Genomic DNA, 25,150 nt, shown 5'->3' with positions numbered 1-25,150 from the left:
TTTGTTTAGAATAAGGACTCAATTGATGACTTTTTTAGTTCAGGAACCTGATTGATGATTTTGATAGTTTAAAATCATAATTGATTTTGAAGTTAGTTTGGGGAGCCAAATGGATATTATACCTTATTTATTGCTCCGATATTTATTGGTAAATATAATAATAATTAATAATTTTAATAATAAAATAAATAAATAAAAAGTGAATATAAGGAGTATTGTTGGAGATAACATATATTAGTCACTCTTAAACCAATAAGAGTCAATTATTTATGGGATAAAATACCAAAATAGGCCTATGGTTTTTTGGGAAATACTAATTTAGGTTTCACGTACAAAATAGCACCAATGTAGACTTAACGTTTAAAAAAGAGTACCAATTTAGGCATTGATAACGGAATGTGACACATTAATAATATTATTAAGTTCTGTCAATTGTAAGTGGAGAGAGAAATCAAAACTTAACGGAGTAATATGAATGACGTGTTTGTTACTGATGTCTAAAATGACACTCTTTTTTAAACGTTAATCCTACATTGTTACTATTTTGTTAATCCTACGTTGTTACTATTCTGTACGTGGAGCCTAAATTGGTAATTCCCCAAAAACTATAGACCTATTTTGATACCTTATCGCATTATTTATATTATTTTTTATAGAGTGGACTAAGAGTCTCTCGAAGATGCTCTAATACATTATAACTTTTTTAAATTTTTATGTGAGTTTGGTTTTTCAATAATGACTAGCATTTAGTATTATTGAATCTCGACCATAACATGTGACTGATTTTTTTAAAATATTTTGATAAAAGATCGGATCGATCAGATTTGATCAAAACTCGGTTCAAGAGTGCTCCACTCGAGATATTAACGAGCCAATACCGAGCTTACCTAAGTTCAGACTCAACTCGGCTCGTTTATACCCCTACTTATGATATCCACACTTAGAACATTAGTACACAACATCTGATCAGAAAAATAAAGAGATGTAATGGTTATCACCAACCTTTCTCTCCATTCATTTAATGGAGCACAAACACTCGTTTATTTATTGGTCAGCTTCTCTGCACATTACATTAACAGATCCAGCAAGGAGGTTAGCAAACAGGGCAATCCTCAACTCTTCATCTCCATCTAGGTATGTTTCATCATTTTCCTCTTTTGCTGCAGTGTGATTCCATTCGAATTAAAAATTAAGAAACTTGTGATGTATTGCATTGTCATAAAATACGACTTGAAATCGTACATTAACGAAAAGAACTCATATTCCATTAACCATGCTTGATTTGCACCATATGTTAAACATTGGACTTAAAATTGCAACTGTTTTGTACATGAAAACTGAATCCGTTTTCCCACAATAACCATAGGACTGAACTCTAATTTATCCCTAAGTTAGTGTTCAGCTATAGAAATATCTATATATCATTATAGTCGGGTAAATTATACTCATAGCCCTTTAAGTTCGGCTTTACTTTCTTTATAGCTCCAGAACTGTAAGACTGGATATAAAAGTTGTTAAACTTTGACGTTTACCAACATGAAAGTAAAGTAAACGAACTCAAAGTAACACTCTCAAAATGGAAAAATCCAAGAATTAAAGTTGTTCAAAAACACATTTTACCTGCCTCGCCTTATGGGATCTTTTTCGGAGATTCTCTGTCCTAGACGGGCGGAAACGAAAATCCATGACCTGTTGACACGGTTTTGATCACATGGACCTTAATGACCATATAGTATTTGGTCGTTCACCGTTAGATCTAGGCTTATTAAAATCCTAAGGTGGTGATTCACAGCTTAGATTTAATAAGCCTAAATCTAATGGTGAATGACCAAATTCATTTGGTCATTAAGGTCCATGTGAACACCGCTGCCCGTCGACAACCCTACTTACCTATATATTAACCTAGTACTTGTCATATTTGCTCCTGCTTTTGCATGCTAATAATCAGTGATAAGTTAAATCTGTCCTAGAAATCAGAAGATCATGGATAGTGAGCATAAGGCAATAAGTGATGAAGTTTCAGATGATATAAACAAGTTAGTGCAAACCTTGAGGAGGAAGACAGAAATGCTGAAATATAACAAAACCTTGAGGAGGAAGTCATCACATTGGGGCATTTATCGAGTTTCCCCACGTTTACGTGACTTAAACAAGAAAGCATATACCCCAGAAGTAGTTTCAATTGGGCCATATCATCATGGAAAGCATGAACTCAGAGTAATGGAAGAGCATAAAAGAAGGTATTTAGTTGATTTTCTTCAACGATGTGAGATAAGCCTGGAGGAATACATTGAAAGCATTCAGGAACTTGAGGTACCTTTGCGTAATGTTTATGCCGAAATCATTGAACATTCCAGGGTGAAATTTATTGAGATTATGGCAGTAGATGGTGCTTTCTTACTTGAGTACTTTCTGAAAGGTTTTTCTGGAGACTGCTCTAGTAATGATCACATACCGAATAGACAACGGTTGGCTCTTGATGTAAGGTATTGTTAGAACTTCATGCCATAAAAATACTGTAGAAATACTCAAACATTAGTGATAAAGAAAACAAGATATAAGATAATAAATAAATATATACATGTAAATATACATCTTAATTCGACTTTGACAACATTATATGACCGTTTAGAGTGATTACTAGTCATTGAAAATCAAATTGCATAGTGAAAGAGCATGTTAGTTCATGAACAGGTGCAACCTCTTCACATTCATTTTACAATCGGCCCTGGGCCAGTCATGTCTTTTGCAAGCATTTTGCTTGCAACCGTGGCATGATTTGGCGCTCCTAATCTAGGCCGGTCGTGTCTTTTACAAGCATTTTGCTCGTAACCATGATATGATTGACGCTCTCAACCTGGATCGGTCATGCCAAGTTCACAACTAGGCACATTTTGCCTAGATCCATTTCATTACCGGCCCTCTTAACTTGGGACAGTTGTGACTTTTGCAAGCATTTTGCTTATGATCGTGGCATGATTGACTGCTCTCAACCTGGACCGGTCATGCCTCGTTCACAATTGGGCACGCTTTGCCTAGATCCATTTCATGACACGGACCCTCTTAACTTAGGCCGGTCGTGACTTTTGCAATGCTTGTAACCATGGCATGATTTGGCGCTCCTAACTTTGGGCGGTCATGTCTTGTACAAGCATTTTGCTCGTAAATGTGGTATGTTTGACGATCTCAACCTGGACCAGTCATGCCTCGTTCACAACTAGGCACAATGTACCTATATCCATTTCATGACCGGCCCTCTTAACTTGTGCTAATTGTTCTTCAATTATTTCATAATTTTTCATTTCACTCTTAAAATATTTAAGTTTTTTCCTTAGCAATTCCTAACATGTTAATATCTAACAGGTATGACATACTGATGATTGAAAATCAACTTCCCTTCTTCTTGCTTGAGTTCTTGTTTGAGCTCCTTAAAAAGCCTCAACCAGATGGTGGACTTTCCTTGACAAAAATAGTGGTCAAAGGTTTAAAGGATGCAACCGGATGGGAATGGTTAGCGATCGATAATATCATAAATGGAGATATGGAAGTAAATAGAGATATGGAAGCAGAGCATCTTATTGACTTTCTAGACATTTGCCAGCAACACTCATATGTAGCATCGGATGAGAGAAGAGAATGTGAAAGTCTAACTACACCCACCATCTCAGAGCTACACCGAGCAGGAGTGAAGTTTAAACCCAGTTCAAGCAAGTGGTTGTATGATGTGAAGTTCAATAATGGGATTCTAGAAATTCCAAACCTAAAATTGGGAGATGGGCAGACAATAGTTATGAGTAATTTACAGGCATTTGAGCAGGGGCATTTTACTTACAAGTATATGAATGCTTATACTTACATTATTGATATGCTTATTAACAATGAGGAGGATGTGGAATTACTGGTTAAAAATGGAATTGTAGAAAATTGGTTGCACGATAACCGTGCCGCGGCGGCTATGATCAATGATCTTGGCAAAGGATGCTTAGTAACGAGTTACGATCTCCATTTTGCTGGTCTTATTCAAGATCTCAATGCCTACTACAAGAAGCCTTGGAATAAGTGGAAGGCCACATTGAAGGAAAAGTATTTCAGTAGTCCATGGACTGTCATCTCTGTTATTGCTGCTGCTTTTCTCTTGCTTCTTGCTATAATACAAACAGTAATGTCCACCCTTCAGATTGTTTAGCTTTAGCTATTCAAATTTTCGACATGGATTTATTGGGTAAATTACACCCATTGCCCCTCAACTTTTCTCTCACTTTCTTTATGGTCCCTGAACTTCAAAACCATACATAAAAGCCTCTAAACTTTGCCTTTACTAACATAAAAGCCCCTATACCCGTTGACCAAGGTGAACACTTCAATAGAAGGTACTTCATTGTAGAGCTGATAGAAATGATATTCTAAACAATTTTAATTCTTGCACTTTTTGGTTTTGAAGTCATTTAGGTGTTGTTTAGTTAAAAGAGAGAAAATTGTTTAGAGAGAAGCTCCAAAAATGGTGATTTGGATAATCGAAAATGGTGGTTCCATAGGAAATGGGGTTCTAAACAACTTTAATTCTTGGACTTTTCAATTTTGAGATCGTCATTGATGATGTTGACTTGGTCAATGGTAAAAGAAGCTTCTATGTTAGTAAAAAGAGCAAACTTCAAGGGCTTTTATGTTATGTTTTGTTTTGAAGTTCAGAGAAGAGCAAAGTGGAGGTGCCATCATGAGTGTAATTCATCCTGGATTCGTTCTATATATATTTATGTTCACTCTTATAAGATTTGTATGAAAAATAAACTATTCGCAAGAATTTGAGTTCCATTTCTGCGCAAGGTTAAATATTGGTACAGAAACATGTTTGCATGATTAAATTTTCTTGCACAAGATTTCTTGCTTATCTAAGTGGTAAAGTATCCCTAAATGATAAATGTCAAGGATACTAGCAATACAACTTCCCAAATATGTTGCTACCAGCCTCCCAAACAATGCTAACGATTAGCTCCTAGAAAGTAGCAATCCAGTTCAAATTTGCTAGCAATCATTTTGTATAAATAGGTTAAACCTTTCAATGAGATAACAGATTTCTTCTCTCTAACAACTGTATCCAGATTCTCTCTCTCTAAATTTGTCATGGTATCAGAGCCATTTAGGCTATTTTGAATTTTTGGTTTCTTTACTGTGTTTTTCTTTCTTGGGTTATTTGGAATTCTGGTTCTTTGCGATTTTTTGGGTTATTTGTTTTGGTTGGCCATCTTCTTGTTTTCTATTTGGCATTGAGTTATGTCGTCTTCACAGACCAATCAGACTTCGGGCAAGAATTATTCAGCATGGGAGTTTCAGCTCCGGATGTTTTTGAAGGGGAAAGAGCTTTGGGGTCATATTGACGGGTCTTCTCCTTCCCCTGAGGAAGATAAAGCACGCAATGAATGGTAGATAAAGGATGCCCGAATTTTATCCTGGATTCCTGGATCATAGGCTCTGTTGAAGTTCATATGGTGAATAGTTTGAGCTCCTTTTCTACTGTCAAGGATATGTGGGATTATCTAAAGCATATATATCATCAAGATAACACAGCTCGTCGTTTTCAATTGGAACTTGAGATTAACAATTTCAGTGAAGGTAATCTTTCTATTGAGCAGTATTATTCTGGATTTCTTAACCTATGGAGCGAATATTCTGGAATTATTTGTGCAAAGGTTCCTAGCGAGGTTCTAGCTAGTCTTCAATCCATTCATGAAGATAGTCGTCGTGATCAGTTCTTGATGAAATTGAGACCTGCTCGGGCTGGATTGCTAAATAGAAACCCAGTTCCCTCATTAGATCTGTGTGTTGGTGAATTATTACGTGAGGAACAGAGATTGCTGCTCAAGGAAAGAATCGAGGAAAGAGACATCTGCAGTGCTACAGTTGCAAGGAATATGGGAATATTGCTTGTAATTGTAGTAAGAAATTTTGCAATTATTGTAAACAGACCGGGCATATTATAAAGGATTGTTCCACTCGTACAGAAAACCGTCGAATTAGAGGTTTACAAGTTGTTGTTCCGGGTGATCGTGGAGCTATACCTCCATCTGCACCATATCCCACTGTTAACCAATCTACTATCACTCCAGAGATGGCCCAACAAATGATTTTATCTGCATTTTCTGCTCTAAATCTTCAAGGGCAAGGTAAAAATGTTCTTTCTTCTTGGCTTGTTGATTTTGGCGTATCTAATTACATGATTGGCTCTTCCCATTTTTTACAAAATCTTCGAAAATATACTGGGACACAAAATATACAGGTTGCTAATGGCAATGATATTCCCATTACCGTTGTTGGTGATATTGGTTGGTGATATTGGACCTTCTTTTCGCAATGCGTTTGTTTCTCCTGAATTATCTACTAATTTAATTTCAGTCGGTCAATTGGTGGATAATAATTGTAACGTGCATTTCTCTCGTGATGGTTGTCTTGTGCATCAGGTGTCGGGGAAGGTGATCGCGAGGGGACCTAAAGTGGGCAGATTATTTCCATTGCAATTTTCTATTCCTAGCACTTTATCTTTAGTTTCTCATGTTGTTGAAAGTAAGGCTGAATTTTGGCATAAGCGGTTAGGCCACCCAAATAATGTGATACTGAAAAATTTGATGCAACGTGGGTTTCTTGGAAATACAGCTCAGTCTTCTAGCCATATATTGTCTTTTGATTGTTCTACTTGTAAATTGGGAAAAAGTAAGACATTGCCTGTTCCTGTTTGTGGTAGTCGTGCTACAACTTGTTTTGCAATACATAGTGATGTTTGGGGTATTACTCCTATACTTTCACATGGGCAGTATAAATACTTCGTAACATTCATCGATGATTATAGCCGCTTTACTTGGATATACTTTTTACATTCCAAAGCTGAGGTTCTAACTTCCTTTCGTGCTTTTGTGGCCTTTGTTGAGACACAATTTTCAACATGTATCAAAGTTTTACGCTTTGACAATGGTGGAGAATATATGTCACATGAGTTTCAAGATTTTTTGCAACAAAAAGGTATTGTATCTCAGCGGGCATGTCCTTACACTCCTCAACAAAATGGAGTGGCTGAGCGAAAGAACCGTCACTTGTTAGATATGGTTCGCACATTGCTTTTCCAGTCTTTAATTCCATCTAAATTTTGGGTGGAAGCTTTGTCTACTGTAGTTTATTTAATTAATCGCCTTCCTTCTCCACAGTTGAATTTTGATTCTCCTTATTATCGCTTACTTGGTATGCACCCTAATTATCATACACTCCGTACATTTGGTTGTGTGTTTTGTTCACTTGCCTTCTCATGAGTGTCACAAGCTTACCGCTGAATCGGTTCGGTGTGCTTTTATGGGTTATAGTACTGCTCATAAGGGGTTTCTATGCTATGATGTTGCTGTCAATCGCATGCGTGTTTCTAGAAATGTAATTTTCTTCGAACATGAGTACTATTTTGAACAATATGTTTCTCCTTCACCCTCTGTTCTTCTTCCTCACTTTGATGACATCTCTCGGTCCATTGAGCGTTTTAAACCAGGTATGGTCTATCAGTGAAGACAGTCCCCTCCATCCTCACATGTCCTTCCCGACCCTGATCCACCTTCAACCTCAATGGTTCCTTGACGAAGCACGCGTGTCCGTCATCTTCCTGCTAGGTATGGTTACTCTGCCACTTTATCTCATACTACAGTGCCAACTTCTTATTCTCAGGCAGCTACACAACCATGTTGGGCTAAAGCAATGCAAGAAGAACTTATGTCTCTTCAAGAGAATCATACATGGGATCTAGTTCCTTGTCCTACTGGTATTCAACCCATTAGTTTTAGATGGGTGTTTTCCGTTAAGCTCCGCTCTGAAGGCTCACTCCGGTCGCAAAGATGACAAATGTCCGACTTGTTCTTGCTCTTGTTGCTTCAAAAGGATGGCCTTTACGATAAATGGATGTTAAAAATGCCTTTTTACATGGAGATTTTCAAGAAGATGTGTACATGACTCCACCACTTGGGTTATTTTCTACTCCCTCTTCTGATGTTTGTAAGTTAAAAAAGTCTCTCTATGGTTTGAAACAGACCCCTCGAGCTTAGTTCACTAAATTTCATGATGCTCTTCTTAGTTTCACTTTTGTTCAAAGTCAATATGATTCCTCCTTGTTTCTGTGCCAAACTTCTCGGGGAATCGTCTTGCTTCTTGTTTATGTTGATGACATTACGATGCATTTCATATGAAAGACTTGGACCCTTTACACTATTTTTTAGGACTTGAAGTGTGTTCTACCTCTGCTGGTACTTTTAGATCAACATAAGTATACTCAAGAGCTTATTTTTTTGGCTGGTCTTCAGGATGGTCGTTCTTCTAATACACCGATGGAAGTGAATGTTAAATATGGTCGTGATGAGGGTGATTTTCTTTCTGATCCTTCTTTGTATTGGCGACTTGTAGGAAGCCTTAACTATCTAACTATTACTCGTCCAGATATTTCATTTGTTGTTCAACAGGTTAGCCAATTCATGCAAGCTCCTAGACATCTTCATTTGGCTGCTGTCCGTCGAATCATTCGTTATTTGCTTGGCAGTTCTGCACGAGGCTTGTTCTTTCCAACCAACTCTCCAATTCGCCTTGTTGCTTATAGTGATGTTGATTGGGCCGCGTGTCCTGATACTTGCCGATCCATTACTGGTTGGTGCCTGTTTCTTGGTCCTTCATTAATTTCTTGGAAGAGCAAAAAGCAAGATCGTGTATCTAAATCCTCCACTGAGTCTGAGTATAGAGCTATGTCATCTGCTTGTTCGGAAATTCTTTGGTTTCGCGGACTATTGGCTGAGATTGGCTTCTGTCAAACTGATTCTACACCTCTCCATGCCGATAACACAAGTGTTATTCACATTACAGCTAACCCAGTCTTTCATGAGCGCGATTGTCATTCTATTCGTGAGGCATACGATTCACAATTTATTTCTCTTCCGCACATCTCTACTAAGCACCAAACTGCAGATATATTTACTAAGGGTCTTTATAGTGGACGACATCAGTTTCTTCTTCACAAATTGATGCTTTTGGACCGGCCAACATCAATTTGAGGGGGGATATCAGTGTGTACAACGGTATATTAATGATAGACAACTATAATTACTGCTGTAAATTAATAATCTCTATAATTAGGTGGTAGTTGGCTCTCCTTAATTAGCCCTCTTAATTAGCTCTTAGAAAGTAGCAACCCCGTTCAAATTTGCTAGCAATCATTTTGTATAAATAGGTTAAACCTTTCAATGAATGGCAGATTTCTTCTCTCTAAGAACTGTATCCAGATTCTCTCTCTCTAAATTTGTCATAATTCACCCTGGATTAGTTCTATATATATTTATGTTCACTCTAGGGGTGTTCAAACTTGGATTGGGTGGGTTACAATTAGATTTTTACCCAACCCATGTAAGGATACTACTTCATGGGTTGGATGGGTTGTGGTGGGTTATGTGGGTTGGAATAATTCCTTTTTAGATGGTTTGGGTGGGTTGGGTTATATGGGTTATAGTGGGTTCAAACTTATTTTGTTTCTTTACTATTTTTTTATTTCAAATAGTGTAGGTTAAATACTAAAAAAGTTAAATTGACATTATGTGGTTTAAAATATATTTTTGTTCTTTTTACTTTTATCGAACCACAAATCTCAAATAATAAAAAGTAATAATAAAATATAAGGATAAAGATTAAATTTGACCCCAACGTTTACAGAAAAGTGTAGATTTGATTCTAATATATGAAATAATATAATTTTATCTCTAACGATTCTAAGCAATATCAATTTTATTCTTACATTACTGAAAATTTGAAAATCCTGATTTGACTGTTATTTAAATGTTATATCGAACTTTTTAAATTTTAATTATGTCTAAGATATATAGTGCGTTACAAACATAACTACAAAAAACATATTAAAATTTTAATAACTAAGTTTGTTACATATGACCAATTAAAGTTGACTTGAGTGGTTAAGAGCCTCAAGTGGAGAAAGAAATTTTTTGAGAGAAAAAAAAGAAGAGAGTTAGGAATCGGAAGTAATAAAAATTTTAGAGTCTTTACTTACAACGTAATAAAAAAAAGTCTCATAGTTTTTTGCAAAACTCTTTTTTAATTAGGCCAACATTGTCCTTTTATCTATTTAAAATTTTAAACACATTTTTTTTAATGGAGTACATGAATCGTCAGAATCGGTGTACTCACTCAATTCACCACCGATTCGGGCATCATGTCTGATTCATGTACGCTTTTTTATCCTTTTTAGAAAATTTTTTATTGTTTTCTCAATTGTCCGGTTTTACAATTTTCATTTTTTCAATTTAAAAAATATCATATTATTAATAACCATGTTTTTTTTTTAAATTTAAAAGAGACAAATAAAAGACAAAGTGAGAGTATAGAGAATTATATGGGTTGAGTGGGTTAGACGGGTTGTTAGATGGGTTATGATAAACCATCAAAAATAAGATTTATAACCCATTCAACCCTTCTAACCCATTGTAACCCACTTAACTCTACCTTTCATGGGTTAGATGGGTTGAAATTTGGTGGGTTATAATAACCCAACCATTTTTTAACACTAGTTCACTCTTATAAGATTTGTATGAAAAATAAACTATTTGCAAGAATTTGAGTTCCATTTCTGCGCAAGATTAAATATTGGTACAGAAACATATTTGCATGATTAAATTTTCTAGCACAAGATTTCTTGCTTATCTAAATGGTAAAGTATCCCTAAATGATAAATGTCAAGGATACTAGCAATACAACTCCCCAAATATGTTAGTCAGCCTCCCAAACAATGCTAACCAAGTGTACGAGCTTAGTTAGACAAGCAATGTAATGGATCTTGCACAATGATGTGAGGAAAATCCTCTCTTTGCAAGGCTTTAACTATGTCATCTATCACATTACAATATTAACCTATTTATAGGCCTAGCACCAACCTACTGAATGGCTAAGATCAATTTCATCCTAGGATTGAGGTTAAATGCCTTGAATTTTCCTAGAGGCGGTTGATTGGCAGGCGTAAAGGTAAATTCTGGGGTGCCTCTACACTTCTGGAAGGTTCTGGCCTAGTTTGGCAGGCGCAGGTGGCCAGTAGGCGAGAGCCTTTTGGCCTGTTCTCAAAGATTCTCGCCCATGCTCGCACATTCTTGCCCAATCTCATCCCATCTAACCCATTCTCACCGTAGGGAAGCTTTTAGAATCTTCTAGGAGTGATTTGGAATGGTAATGTTGAATGAGATATACCATTGTCTGGTCCTCCCACGCCCAGATTTGGTATAACAGCTACTATAGGGGGCAGGCACTACTCCACCCAGGCGACCAGCCAGATGGGTTACTAACACGGGCCCATTGTGGGGATTTTACCGCGGCTTGTGACATAAAAGTATGGAATAAATTTTCTGGCACAAGTATCCTTCCTAACAGATGTATTTTGTGCACTCAACCAAATCATCATATGCATTATAGGAAAGTAGAATTCAACTCCTTACATTAGAAAAGGAAAGAGCATGTTGAATTTTGCTGCTATTCCATGAAGAACCTGAAGTTTCAACTCCTTGGTAGCAGATACCGGCATAAACATTTCAACAAGCTGCGCAATATCAATTCAATGTCACCTTGGGACTTGTAATTGAAATATGAAGTTATTGATCGTTATTGGAACAGAAAATCAGTTGGACCTGTTTATCAGTACACGGTTCCAGACTGCTCCTGTAATGTCCAGCGAAAACTTTTCAAAGGTCTCGTAGTAGTGGAATTTCAGAAATTCTCATAAATTAGAGATTGCGCAGCTTGTCTACAATCCTCAGGGCATTCTCTGCATCAGGAAAAAGAAAAGAAAAGAAGCAGCAGGAATTGAAAGTAGAAGTTACAATCAACTTAAATGCATGAATGAAAACTGGATAGCGAGAAATTACCCCTATTTACCCATAGCCCAAAGATTATTAAATAGCAGCTACACATTCACAAAATTGCTCCATGAAATTGTAACAAGATACCATCTTTTGCTCAGCCAGAAGCCTGCATTCACCATGCACAGAAAAGTATATATTTCTAAAGAGGAAGCTACCCACATAAAAGGAAGAAAAACTCGCAAGACTGGAAATCAATTGTTCATACCCAAAATGCACATTGCTTCCTTGATTGCAGGGTGAAAGTATGGTTACATAACATACATCCGAGAATGTATTTACAGGCATCATCAGTAACACTAAAACCAGAAAAGAAGAGAGGGAGAGGGAGAGGGAGAGAGAATAAAGAAAAAGGGTTGGTCCTATGCTAGTAGAATTTAATTAACAAGTGATTCAAACCCATATTCATTCAAAGAGTGACCTAGTAGCCACCACATTCTCCAAATGTTTTTTCTATAACATGATGGATCTCATCAGCTTCACGTAATTCTGTCTCCATCTCCAAACATAATTCTTATGTTAGTTTCAGAATAACAATGTAAGAAAAACATCACAACCCTCAATAAACATTAATGAGGAAACGTCAAATACATGTAGTAAATATTAGCTGCACTGAGAAAGAAATTTAAACCTTTTTAGCTCCAAAGTGACAATTTAATTTTGATGAAAACATAACAAAGGAAAATATTTGCGTAGCTATTATATGCAAAGATATCTTCCAAAAAGGACTTATATGCAAAGATATCTTGAAAAAAGATCGAAGACGTGATATTAAGACTCGTTGAGCCATCAATCAATTATAATTGGACACATTAAACCCATAGTTGCTAAATTAGTTAGCTTTGAACATCTATTGAAGTTAAAAGAACGTTATTCATTTCATCTACGTCAGAAATTGTATTTTTTACAAATCGAAATAAAGTTTTTACAGTTTCTCTATAGCCACAGTAGATATATAAAAAAACCTCTTTCGAACTATCACAAATGCAAATTCCATATTCAGATGAAATGAATAATGCACTGTTAACCGAGTTTTATATTGAAAGCCAACTTTCCTGGTCACTGGGGGCTTAATGCATGCAGTTATAAGTGATCAGACACTCAATTTATCAAACTAAAAGATTACAGACTTAATCGACAAAAATTGAAAAGATTAAGGGCCTCAAAAATTATTTTTCTTTCTTACTTGAGTACTTACTTTCTGAAATGTAAATTTCAAGACTGCTCAACTAATGATTGTTTAAATTAAACCCAGTTCACTCAATTGGATTAACTAGTCATGTGATCCACTGCAAAGTGCTAAAACAGATGGTGTTTCTATAAAATTTGAATTTAATAACTAAAATGCTGTTGATTTATTTCTTGATGGAGAACAGCAAGATGCAAAAAAAAAATGGTGAAATGGGTACAAGATATTAATGACATTTACCCTTCACTTAGATCTAATTATTTCTTCTTTCATTGCAAGTGATAAAGCACTAAGATTACCTCCACTCTCCACTCTTACACCAGGCATAGCAATGGCTCTGCTCCCTACAAACCCACCTTCTCCTATTCTTATTTTTCCAAACTTCACCTTCCCTCCTTCACCTTCATATATATGTCCAAACAGCAGAGCTTCTTTCCCCACACAACCACCTCTCTCTATCTCCACCATTTCAGGATTCAATGCAGCTTCCATGCTGTCTACATAAACTCCTCCATCTAACTCAATCTCTGAACCCATCAGTTTCAACACCAGATTGAACCAGAAGGACCCACTTGTCATTTCCATGAAATAGTCCCCAACTACAGTTCTGATAGCTTGCCACACAGTATCCATGAAAACCCCTCTGCTCCAAATCAGTACCGTTTCTCCTTCTCGCTTCTTTCCAACGAGAATCCATTTCGTTACAACACAGGTTAGTATAGAAAGACACCCTGATGAAACCCAGAACAATGGTAGTAACCAATGGACTGAAAGTTTGTTGCTGTTCTTCAGGAAAAGTACCCATTGGAGAGGAAAGAAGATTACTAAACCAATGAGGAAAAACGGGAAGAGGGTTTGAAGCAATGGTTGAGCTAGAATAGCCCAGCAGGTTTGGTACCATGTTCTCGACAGAGTGATCAAGTTTGAAGAGTCTTTTTTCTCCAACATTGCTGCAGCAGCCATTGGACATCCTGACAGGTCTACTTTGACATCCGATTGCTCTATGAAGATTCTCCAAGATTCGGGGAGTGGTTCGTTATTTCGTAAATGCTGACAGATTTCGTAGATGAGTGAACGACCGTGATCGATTGAAGCACTTTGGGAAGAAGATGTAGCAGTTAGGACATCTATTTCAGGACACCGGAGATAAGGATTGAACTCGAGTTTTTCGGATTCTTCACTGCTGAGATTTTGGTCTAAAATGATCTCACCAACATCGATGCAAGGGAATTCATTCTGATCCCATGGTTTAGTGCAGTCAAGTGCAATATCTCGGTCAGATTCATCACTCGGAACTTTTCTGATCTGAAGCTGGAAAATGTACCGAACCCCACCAGAACTCACGCGGCGTTGGAAATCTTCAGCGAGGAAAAGTAGAGGACGGGTGTCCTTTTCGTCCCTTGGGATTGCACCGGTTTCTGGTGGGAGAATTCCCATAGGCTCCACCTTGCCTGAATCTTCACTAATGCTTTCATCATAAGGCCTCAGCTTGAACTTCACATACATTTCCTGTCCATCTTTGAACCTGAGGAGTCTGCAGATGTTGGAATAGTAGTGTAGCTCTGCGTATGAGTTAGAGTTTCGAAGCGAAATCCACACTGCATCCCTTACATGAGGAACTCTTTTCACAAACTCCTCCCTTGCTGGAAGTCCACATACAAGCCATGATGCAAAATCAGCAATAGTACGAGCATAGAACGCGTTGCCTGTTTTCAGTGTTAGGTCAAGGAGGGAAGAGCTAGCTCCGAGATCATTTTCATTAGAAAGGATTCTTATTGCTGCTCCTCGGGCATCTATCCTTGCATCATCATCAGCACTTAAGCTATTGCTATGGCGGACTATGATAGGATACCGAGTACCAGCCTGGAAGATCTTGTGTTCAGGCAATCCTTTAATGTTATCATAAATCTGCAAGTAACCCTTACCGCTAACACCGATTCGATGGAAGTATCTGGATTTAACCTTCAAAGTAGTGGCAGCCAAATTTGCAGAGAGATTGCCAACAATCTTCTTATACTTGGTGTCCATTTCTTCTATTCTGTCATCCAAGGCATGCATGGTATTCTTGATCATCACCGGATTCTGAGACCCGATGTAAACACCGCCCCTACGAAGAACTGAATTCACCGGAGCAATTGAAAGAGCTCCAAGAATCACATTTTTCTCAACAATGGATCCAGGGAGAACTAGACTCTGACTGCCAACTACTGCATTATCTTGTACCACGATTTTCCCTCGAACAAGCCCATCAGATGAGTAGTACCTGCCAATGATTCTGCTGAAATCGCCGAGATGGACGCCATCACTGATTTGAATCAATTCAGGGTCTGAAACAGGATTAATGGCCCTGATAGAGCAATGTTTCCCAACCTTTGCACCAAGTAACCGTAAGTAAATGCAGAAGGCTTCTGTTCCAGATAGGAGCTTGGCAAATCTAAGGTGGCAAGCAATGTTGATCCGGTTTCGAAGCCAAATGTTGATATAGGATTGTTGTTTCTCTTGTTTGCCAGAGAGAAAATGGTTCAGAATGGCAGTTAGGAAGCTAAGTATCAAGCCATGTGCCAAGTAGGCAATGGCAAATGAGATTGCAAAGCTAACTGGGTTTGTTTCTACAGTTCCAACCATTGTGATATAAGCAATAATGGTGAATGGGATCCAATGAAAAGCTCCACAGATGCAGAGAAATGAGAAGTGTTGAAGGGATGCTGGCTTTTGAGATAGCCAAATGAAAAGGAGATAAACAGTTGCTGCTGACAAAGTGCTGAGAAAACCAACCATATAGATGCCCAAGAAGTGGTAAACGGACTCATTTTTTGATCCATTGGCATTCCCCTGCATTTCACCATCAAAGAAAATATTCAGTATAACTAACCTATGTTGCACGGGAACTTTGATTTTAAAGCGTTTCACGTTTCTATATCTGTTTCAGAAACCGAAACTCTTGGAAATTTGTACTAAACGTTTCAGGTCATGTTTCCATTATTTTCAAAAAATTAATGTGTTTTCAGAAGTGGATCAATGTTGATTATCAATAAATCCTCTACTATTTTCTAAATCATCTTCTTCTTCAAGCTTTCAAGATGAAAAAATCTTTTTCTTTTCTCTCACTATTATGTGACTTGTATGTACTTTTATTATTTATATATAAAAAATCAAGCATGCATCCTTATAATTTTAAAAATTTAAAGATATACCCTTGTATTTTTATTATTTACATATTTCCATTGTTTTAGTTTCCTATATTTTTTACAAATATCCTTTCCTGGTAAAAACGTAAAAACGTTGTTGTCGTGTGACCAGAGGTCACGGGTTCGAGTCTTAGGGGCAGCCTCTTGTCAATTAAATTGGCAAGGGAAGGCTTGCCCCCAATACACCCTTGTGGTGGGACCCCTCCCCGGACCCTCGCTCAGCGGGGACGCGTAATGCGACCGGGCCGCCCTTTTTTTTTTTTTATCCTTTCCTGGTTTCTGTTTCCATGTAATATAGTAACTAATTATCCTAAAATAGCTCCAAATTCAGAAGTAGTAAGCTATTGTACGATGTAAATAAACGTCCCCAAAAGGTACCTCTAAGAAAGAGAATTGTCTCATATATATAAGGAGCCATATAGCTCCGTAATTAAGCATTGTGGGATATTTACCACACTCCAAATATCAACAAGTGACCCAACCTAACATTGAATACAAGGCTCCCATACTATGTAAATCAATTCTTAACTCACCTCAAAAGATACCTCTTGTCAGATATTAATATGAAGTGGACCTTTAACTATTAGCTTGAGCTTTTAGTTCAATTGGTTTCATGACATGGTAATATGGGCCTGTGTTGTGTTGTGCACGCTTCAAGCCCAGTGGGCATTCGCGTGTGGGGGTGTGTCAGATATTAATATGAAGTGGACCTTAAACTATCAGCTTGAGCTTTTAGTTCAAATGGTTCCATGACACCTCTAAAGGGTGGATTGCCTCACATATAAAGATCCATATAACTCCCTAATTAAGCAATTGGGATATTGGACAGACAATGAGAAAGAATTTACCTGTTGAATATTGTGAACATTGCTAGAATTGAATGCAACCTTGCCTCCTTCACACTTTTGCAGGGGAGGAACATGAGCCCCTTCTCTCAACACACTTCCTTTTTGGATAACAGCATAGGGACCAACTGAGCAATTCTGACTGATTCTAATAGGAAGAAAGCTCAATACTCCATTCTTCACTTGATGGCCTTGAATCAATGCTCCTTCTGCAATCACAGCTCCATCTCCAATTGAAACCAGAGACGGGTCGGTTATGTCAACAGTATCAAGCAAAACTGATGACCCAATTTTTGCTCCAAGCATCTCAAACCAGTAATTAAGGAACACTGTTCCTCTCAAATGTTGTGCAAAAACTTTTGAAGAAATTTCTTGGGCTTTATAGAGTGCCCACCACTTCACAAATTGTATTGACCAAATGGAAACTTCAGGGCTCAGTGCATAATTTGGTTTCAAGAAAGAATTTCCAAGGAAGGCAATGGAAAAACAGGTTGAGACCATGCAAAAGATCCAAGCTAAAGGAGCAGAAGCCATGGAAATGAAGTAACCTGACCAGCGAATTTGATCCATTGATGCAGGGTTGGTTGAGGTAAAGCTTGTAAAAGCAGAAACTGAGAGGTAAGCAGGAAAGCTGAGGATGATGGAGATGTAAGTGAGAGCCAGAAGCTGAAAGAACCAGATTTGGATTTGTTCAGCCATGGAAACTTCTGTCACTAATTCTGTGACAAACTCAGCGGAATCGATATCAGGTTCTGGATGATTTGAAGGAGTGTTGATGAGATCAGGTTGAGATTTCCTGACAAGACTCTCTGAGAAGCTTGCTAGCTCTTCGATGCAGGTAGCAGTGAAGATGTCTACTGCTCCAATAGGAACTCCAAGGAAATCTGAAAGCTTTTGAGCTGCTTTGACAACACCTATTGAATCAATTCCATAAGATACCAAATTCTCTGTGGTAGAGATTTTTTCCATAGGAATGCTTGTCTGCTCGGAAACAAGTCTCGTTAGGAACTCTTCGATGTCTCGTTTGCCAAATTTCGGTTTCTGTATGGGTGAGCTAGTTAGCTGCCGCGGAGTACTTCCCTCCTTACATGTTGCAGTGGTAAATGACCGAATCAGTCTTCGTCTCGATGTAATTGGATCTGGCACAATGTTTAGAGTTCCATCGACGAAATTCTTGAGACATTCAAATCTCTTGATTTTGCCTGATGTTGTTTTGCTAATGGTCCTTGGCTTGATCAGCTTGACACATGCTATGGAAACACCATGTTCTTCTGTAACGCGGTTTTTAATGTTTTCGACAACATCATTATCGACTGACTTGCCATCTCTAACCTCTGCAATGACAACCAAGCCAACCTGGTCTGAACCATCTGGAACTGAAATACCTTTTGATGACAGCATTTCCTCTGGAACACCAACAACTGCACAGCAACCCGGGCGAATAACCTCTGATGCACTCTCAACTGTCTTTTCTACGTCAGCTGAGTAAACGTTTCTTCCTGCAACAATGATTAGATCCTTGATTCTTCCGGTGATGAACAGATTCCCATCAATGATTCTTCCCAAATCTCCGGTTCTAGTATATTTCCTTCCGGGGTGATTTTGAAGGAAATTTCTGAATGTCTTTTCGCTTTGTTCTTCCTTACCCCAATACCCAATGCCAGAACTTGGACTACTAATCCATATCTCTCCTTCCTTTCCAATTTCGTCCAACTCTTCGCCACTTTCCGGGTCGATTATTCTCATGTCGACATCTTCATCATCTGAATTGGCATACCCACAACAAACTCTTCCTTGCCAATCAACCAAGATGGGCTTTCCTTCCCCATATGCACAGCTGACAAAGACACAATTCTCTGCCAAACCATAACCAGGAGCCATCACCTCTTGAGAAAGACCGAAAGGACGAGTAAGATTAAGGAATTTCATCAATGTTTTGTGCCTCACAGGTTCAGCAGCAACCATAAGGAAAAGCATAGATGAGAGGTCAAAGGTCCTGTGCTTCTCCTTTTCAGACTCAAGTCTTCTAACCATTAGCTCAAAAGCAAAGTTCGGGCCTGCACTGTGAGTAGCCCTGTATTTGCTCATAATCTGCAGCCACAAGAGTGGATTTTTTATAAAGGTCATCGGCGAAAACAGAATTGCTGTTCCACCACTGACTAGAGCTGTAAAAAGTCCGCCAATCAGCCCCATATCATGATACTGCGGAAGCCAGCTAACTAGAACTGTCTTTGAGGTGCTCTTGTATCTCTTGCGCATCAATTTCACATTGTGAATGAGTCCACCATGAGTTATCATCACACCTTTAGCATCACCAGTTGACCCTGATGTAAACTGCAGAAAACACAAATCCTCTGGCTGAGATTCAGACTGAACTTCCATATTTCCCAGAGGCAAGTTTTTGGAGTTCTTTATCCAAGAGTCTGTATGAATCCATGGGAGATTCGGCCAACGAGCAGACGATTTCGCCTTCTTTCCAGTAAATTGGATTAGATTCTTCACAGAACCTGCACGAACCGCTGAGTGATAAATAAGGGTTGACAGAATTGCCACTGCATTACTAGATTTAGCAATGTTTTCAATCTTAAGAAGTGCTTGTCCTCCCCTTTGCATTGGATCTGGTGGAAGCACTGGGACAGGCAAGACTCTAGCCATTAAGCACCCAAAGAAGGCATCGACGAAGTCAAGGCCTGGTACATGGACCAAAAGGACTCTGTCACCAGGCTTGATAACTGGTTTTTGGCTAGTTAAAAGCTTGTGAGCAATGCAAGAAGCATTGGCCAGAAGTTCTCCATATGTCCTCTCGCAAACTACAACTCCCTCTTCATTAATCCAGGTATACAGTTTCTTGTTTTTGGTCTCCTTGTGAACTCCCCAGTGTTTCATATAACCAGTAAGGGTAGGAAGATGAGGAAACTCCACTCCTGGAAATTCTCCTAGTTCTTTTGGTTTTCTTTGCCAGTAATCTGATTGCAATGGAAACAAAGCCTGCAATACCATTTGTAACAGTCATGTTCAGTTTGAAATCATTAGTAAGCATGCATTCTCTTGTTACTTCAATATCTTAAAATAGGGTTACTAAATAGTCAACCACTCCAACTTGCACTCAAAAACCTAATGATCCTCTAAACTTTCAAAATGACCTTTCTGTCACCATAACTTGTTTGAAACAACTTTTTCGTAAGGGGGGTGCCATCTCAACTTGCTTAAACTTCCAGTGGCACGTAGTGTACAATACCACCACGTGAAAATAAGAGGTTAGTCATGGAAGTTTAAGCATGTTGAGGGAGAAAAAAAGGTCGTTTTGAATGTTAGGGGGTTATTAGGCGTTTGAGTGCAAGTTGGAGGTACTGAACCGCTGAATATGAGTTAAGCCTTTAGAATACCAATTACCTTTACATAAGGAAACATAGGCAAAGAATTGTCATTTGCAAAGTGCTTGCTTATTAGAGCCATGGAATATGATGAATTTCTCTCTGTCAGCTCAAATGCCATAAGCCCTCCCACATAGTATGTGTTTCTCAGACCTTGAAGTTCAGATTCCAATCTCTCATAGAATCCATCCTTCATATCTGTTTTCAAATAATCAAAAAAGTAAAATATGCATCAATCTCTATCATAAGACTCCGCTCTTATACCGTGTCAAATAAACGTTACATACAAAAGCTTAAGCTGATGGATAAAGACTCGAAGAACAGTTTTATCATTTCTAACACAAATCAGTGACATAGGTCAATGTCATTTAAGGAATTCAGATAAAGGGTCCACTTGAACTTTGTTCGCAGGGTTAATTGACCAAACTAAATTTTATGTATCGAATTCTTCGAATTAAGGTCAAAATAGTCCTTAAATTTGACAGGCGGAATCAATTTAGCCCAATCGAGTTTTAGATATCAACTCAGCTCTAAACTTGGGCATTTGACAAATTAGTCTAAGTACAATCAGCCCCTCTCCGTATTAGTCAAACTCTTTACTGTGAGAAAAATACCCATTAAGCCTCTACATTCTAATAAAGTTGGTGCTTGGTATATATATTTTATGATCGAAATCGGTTCTTGTCCTCTAACTCTAAATATTTTGAAATCTTGTGGCATTAGAAACAAAATTCGCCATTCTTTTAAGGATTTTCTTAAGAATCTAAGGCTTGGTGGACAAGAATTGGTTTCTAATATCAAATACATATAAACCCACTTTGTTAGTATGTAGACACTTATGTTTTGTTTCTCACAGTCAAGAGCACAACTAACACAGAGAGAAGCAGATTGTAATTGGATTAATTTGTTAAATATTTCCAAATTTAGGGCTGCGTTTATACCTAAACTTCAATTTGAGATAAATTGATCTGGCCTCTCAACTTTAGGGTCATTTGACCCCTCATTCCAAATTCTTCAATCAACTTGGTATTTTTTATTAGATTGGTCCAAAACAACACATCAGAAATTGACAAATGTCGAAAAAGACGAATGATATATATTATTGACACACGTCATTCTTAGACTGATTTAACTAAAAATGACAAGTTATGGATAAAAGTAATATCAAAGTTCATTTCAGGATAAGTTAATCGTCCGAGTCTAAGTTGGGTAAAGGCAATACCTTGGCTAGTAACATGAGGAAAGTATCTGAATCTTCTTTGTAGAACCACCTCCTCAACTTGTACCCCCCATTGCTTAACCACTTTGATGGCAAGGTCAGTGACAGTTGGTCCCATAATATCAGCAGAGTTTCCGTATGACCAGAACAAGAAAATGTCAGTGTCTGCATAGAATTTCTGCATAGCAACTGGATGCCCGATTGTTGCAGGATCTTCCATGTATTCACTGAAGTAGTAAAACCCAATTGGAAAATCTTCTAGCCCTTTAATCTTTAGAACTGTGGTATAGTAATCAATTGCCTGAACTTTGCTGAATAACTCCATTTCAAGCTCACACAGATTCATCACTTGATTAGTCCCAGTTTCTGCAGTAAGAATCCCAAATTAGACATTTCCAGGATGACAAGAAAAAGAAGGGTGAAATGCACCTATGAACACTGAAGTTTGGAGTTTGATTTAGAAAAATCAGTCAACTTCATTTTCTTTCAATAAAATCACTAAATTTCACATTTGATTCCAATATAGTCATTCCGGCTGGAATATTGACCTGGCACAAAAGGCTATATGTCTATTAAACGTCAAGTGTGACATGTCTGATTTGTTATGGCTAATGTGGCTTATGTGGCAGTTACAGTGGCATATCCATAGTTATTAAAGACGCAAGGCGCACTAAGGCGGAAGGGGGTCCTGGAGCCTTGGCGCAAGGAGCAACTTAAGGCGCGTGCCCGAGCGACTCGAGGCGCACAAAAAAAAAATCATAAATCCATAATACTAGTCACAAATAGTCAAATACCAATAATAAAACATAAAATGCATGAGTTAAGTTCTAGTTAACAACTAAGGCATAATCATAAGCTCATAATTCCGACTTAAAAGTTAAAACTAAAGGAAACACTAATAGTCTTGACTCTAGAAATCAACTAATCTTTAACTTCCTAATCTTCATCGGAACCATAATCATCATCATCATCACTTCCATCATCATATGCTTCTTGAATAAGGTTCTCAATCTCATCATTATTGTCACCTTCCTCATCAATGTACTCATCATCTACAAAGTCGGGTTCAACATCTATAAGAGGCCTTTTACCCTTATCTTTCGCCTTAGCCCTCAGACATAACACTTGAACTAGATGCATTTGCAACAATTTTTCCTACTCCTCAACCCTAAAATACCCTAAATTACCCTAAGGTAGCCGAGGCGCGCACCTAGCGCCTGGCTTAAGGCGCGCATCTGGCTGACCGCACCTGCCTCCAGGCTCCAGAGGCGCTAAGGCTGGAGCCTTAACGGAGGGGCGCCTTTAATAACTGTGGGCATATCCTTTAAAAATGAAGGCCAGATATATACAGTGTAGCCTCCTCAATTTGTTTAAACTCAATTTGTTTAAAATGATATGTTTCAACTTGTCCAAATCTGCACCTGACTTCCTCCCTTCCAAGGAGGGATTTAGGAGTTAATAGGATCATTTTAAGCAACTTGGTTTTCAAAATTAGAGGGGTCATTAGACTTTTTTCGACATTTAGAGACTAAGGTTGCATTAGGAAAAAAAAATTGCAATCATTGCCCTACATGGTGATTAGTTGTGATATAGTCAATTATTGTTCTGTGCCACATCTGGTGAGTTTTTGCAAACGAATGAGCCACAATAGTTTTATTAAAATTCAATGTGAATGGAGTTTCGGTGACCTTCCTATACAATAGTCCCCAAATTTCAATAACCGGTGCTATTTACTGCAGAAAAAACAATGGAAATTCAGAAATGAGGCAGTGAAGAAACCTGTCAAATCCGCAATGGGTGATCTGTAAGTCTTCCCATTCTTGAAAGGAAAAGAACCAGAGATAATAATCTTATCGAATTCCATTGCCTGGACTTCTCCATTGCTATTTTTGACATCGACTTTAACACGATCGGAATTTCGTCGGACTGCAAGTACTTCAGTCTGACAATGAAGTTGAACAGGAATTGACTTGATAATCTTCTCCCAGAGACTGGTGTATCCGCCTTTAAAACGACGGATCTTTCCAGCCATAGAAGTCCGAGTGAACTCATGAATATATGCATAGGCCATGTCTTGAGGGAAGCCATAACCAGAAGCAGTGTAGCCATAAGCTACAGATTTCGGAATAGCTTTCAATCCTCGATGTTCGAGATAATCGAGAGTTAAATCTGATGCGAATTCGCTAACTGCATGAACTCCGATACAGCCTGAATTCTTTGCCTCATCCTGAATTAAAAAGAAAATACAGGGAACAATATATTATTTTTCTTTGTTTTTTTTTTTCTTTTAGGAAGGTTTTTTATTATTATTATTATTATACATTGTTCATTTTTATTGTATATAATTATATTTAACATATATAAACATAAAAGAATTATAACGTGACTATTATATCACAATTCTGATGAATTTTCTAGTCGAAATGGGCGAGAATAACTTTATTGAAATAAATTGAAATGTTAAAAGATTTTGTTGAAAGAAAATGAAGCTCGGTGATATTTATGAAATAAACTGCAAACTTCAGTAATTATTGGTGTAATTTATCCAACTAACAACACAATAAGCTGAAATCTATTTTTCGAAAACCCTTTACTACCTATGTGTTAGGTTGGTTCCTCTCGTCAAACATCCATCAGCTAAACTACTTGACGATAATGTGACACTCAATTAGGGATAAAAAAAACATGTGACACACACGTAGTGAACATCAACATCAATTGTCAAGGCTATTGTTCATCATTGTCCTTTTTTTTCGATTTCGCTAAGTGGCACAACAACACCACGTGAAAGTCAATCAATGGTTAGATATAATAAAAGGAGCGAACGTGGCACAATGTAGCAAGAAGTTACAGCGTGTTTTTTTACGGAAGATTCGGTTCTCGTAAGACTCCATGCATTTTGTGACACGTATCGTTTCTAACATGTATCGCAAAATGTATGAAAGTCTTTATAAAAATCGAGTCCTCTTAATAAAATCATTCTTGGCAAAAGAAAAGGCATTGCCGTGCGTTTAGTTAGGCCTAAAATTATGCCATCTATACAATATTAGATCCAACATTAAACACTTGTTCATTAGATCTTAATTTGGCAACGAATAACCGAAGAATTTCTACAGTGGATCGGATATAATGTACGGGAATGATGATACAATTTCTAGAATAAGTGTCTGTTTCATTTTTCTCAAATCAACTAATATCTGCTATCTATCTGTAACACTAAACAACTAACCGCAACAAATGTCAAACAGCAACTGGTGAACCAAACGGGAACTGACCTGAAGTTCTAAAGTGAGTGAAATCACAGAAACATAATCATTTGCAACTTTTGCATCATCATATTTTCCAGTAGAGCTATCAATCAGAGCAAGTTTGTGAGAGTCCATTTCTTCTAATTTTAACTCAGCTTCCTTTGCAAGT

The 25,150-nt window shown here is 37.8% G+C and overlaps 2 protein-coding genes across 8 annotated transcripts; one reads left to right on the top strand and one right to left on the bottom strand.

The window, feature by feature from the left end:
• The first annotated feature begins 925 nt into the window (after positions 1 to 925).
• Positions 926 to 4,812, top strand: LOC136222360 (putative UPF0481 protein At3g02645). 3 transcript variants are annotated; one of them, XM_066010040.1, is made up of 3 exons: positions 926 to 1,134; positions 1,971 to 2,486; positions 3,364 to 4,812. In XM_066010040.1, exons 1-3 carry the CDS (start codon positions 1,022 to 1,024, stop codon positions 4,184 to 4,186), a joined length of 1,452 nt encoding a protein of 483 aa, XP_065866112.1. In that variant the 5' UTR covers positions 926 to 1,021; the 3' UTR covers positions 4,187 to 4,812. The 3 variants fall into 3 exon arrangements, with proteins under 3 accessions (XP_065866112.1, XP_065866130.1, XP_065866119.1); XM_066010058.1 differs by having other exon boundaries at positions 994 to 1,134; positions 1,978 to 2,486; XM_066010047.1 differs by having other exon boundaries at positions 1,019 to 1,134; positions 1,956 to 2,486.
• On the bottom strand, positions 1,035 to 23,969 carry LOC136222335 (uncharacterized). Of its 5 annotated transcripts, XR_010685602.1 has the most exons (12): positions 23,513 to 23,969; positions 21,737 to 22,099; positions 20,534 to 20,712; positions 17,144 to 20,128; positions 13,407 to 15,939; positions 12,127 to 12,417; positions 11,688 to 12,027; positions 11,499 to 11,599; positions 2,402 to 2,516; positions 2,049 to 2,277; positions 1,621 to 1,961; positions 1,035 to 1,160 (listed from the first exon to the last, which is right to left on the bottom strand). XR_010685602.1 is itself a non-coding variant. In XM_066009991.1 (5 exons), exons 1-5 carry the CDS (start codon positions 23,802 to 23,804, stop codon positions 13,351 to 13,353), a joined length of 6,408 nt encoding a protein of 2,135 aa, XP_065866063.1. In that variant the 5' UTR covers positions 23,805 to 23,969; the 3' UTR covers positions 12,441 to 13,350. The 5 variants fall into 5 exon arrangements, 1 of the variants encoding a protein (XP_065866063.1); XR_010685601.1 differs by having other exon boundaries at positions 11,688 to 12,417; XR_010685603.1 differs by lacking the exon at positions 1,621 to 1,961 and having other exon boundaries at positions 1,036 to 1,060; positions 11,688 to 12,417.
• Between the last annotated feature and the right edge of the window lie 1,181 nt (positions 23,970 to 25,150).

The sequence above is a fragment of the Euphorbia lathyris genome, chromosome 1 (assembly GCF_963576675.1).
Source record: "Euphorbia lathyris chromosome 1, ddEupLath1.1, whole genome shotgun sequence".
Lineage (NCBI taxonomy): Eukaryota > Viridiplantae > Streptophyta > Magnoliopsida > Malpighiales > Euphorbiaceae > Euphorbia > Euphorbia lathyris.
Note: the sequence above shows the minus strand (reverse complement) of the source record. Positions and strands in the feature narration are given on the sequence as shown.

Coding starts and splice junctions, on each gene's coding strand:
- LOC136222360 (XM_066010040.1), top strand. CDS start 1,022: ATGGAGCACAAACACTCGTTTATTTATTGGTCAGCTTCTCTGCACATT. Junction 1,135..1,970: donor AACTCTTCATCTCCATCTAG/GTATGTTTCATC, acceptor AATCTGTCCTAG/AAATCAGAAGATCATGGATA. Junction 2,487..3,363: donor CGGTTGGCTCTTGATGTAAG/GTATTGTTAGAA, acceptor AATATCTAACAG/GTATGACATACTGATGATTG.
- LOC136222335 (XM_066009991.1), bottom strand. CDS start 23,804: ATGGCCTATGCATATATTCATGAGTTCACTCGGACTTCTATGGCTGGA. Junction 22,100..23,512: donor ACCCATTGCGGATTTGACAG/GTTTCTTCACTG, acceptor TTCTTACTGCAG/AAACTGGGACTAATCAAGTG. Junction 20,129..20,533: donor CTATGTTTCCTTATGTAAAG/GTAATTGGTATT, acceptor ATGGTATTGCAG/GCTTTGTTTCCATTGCAATC.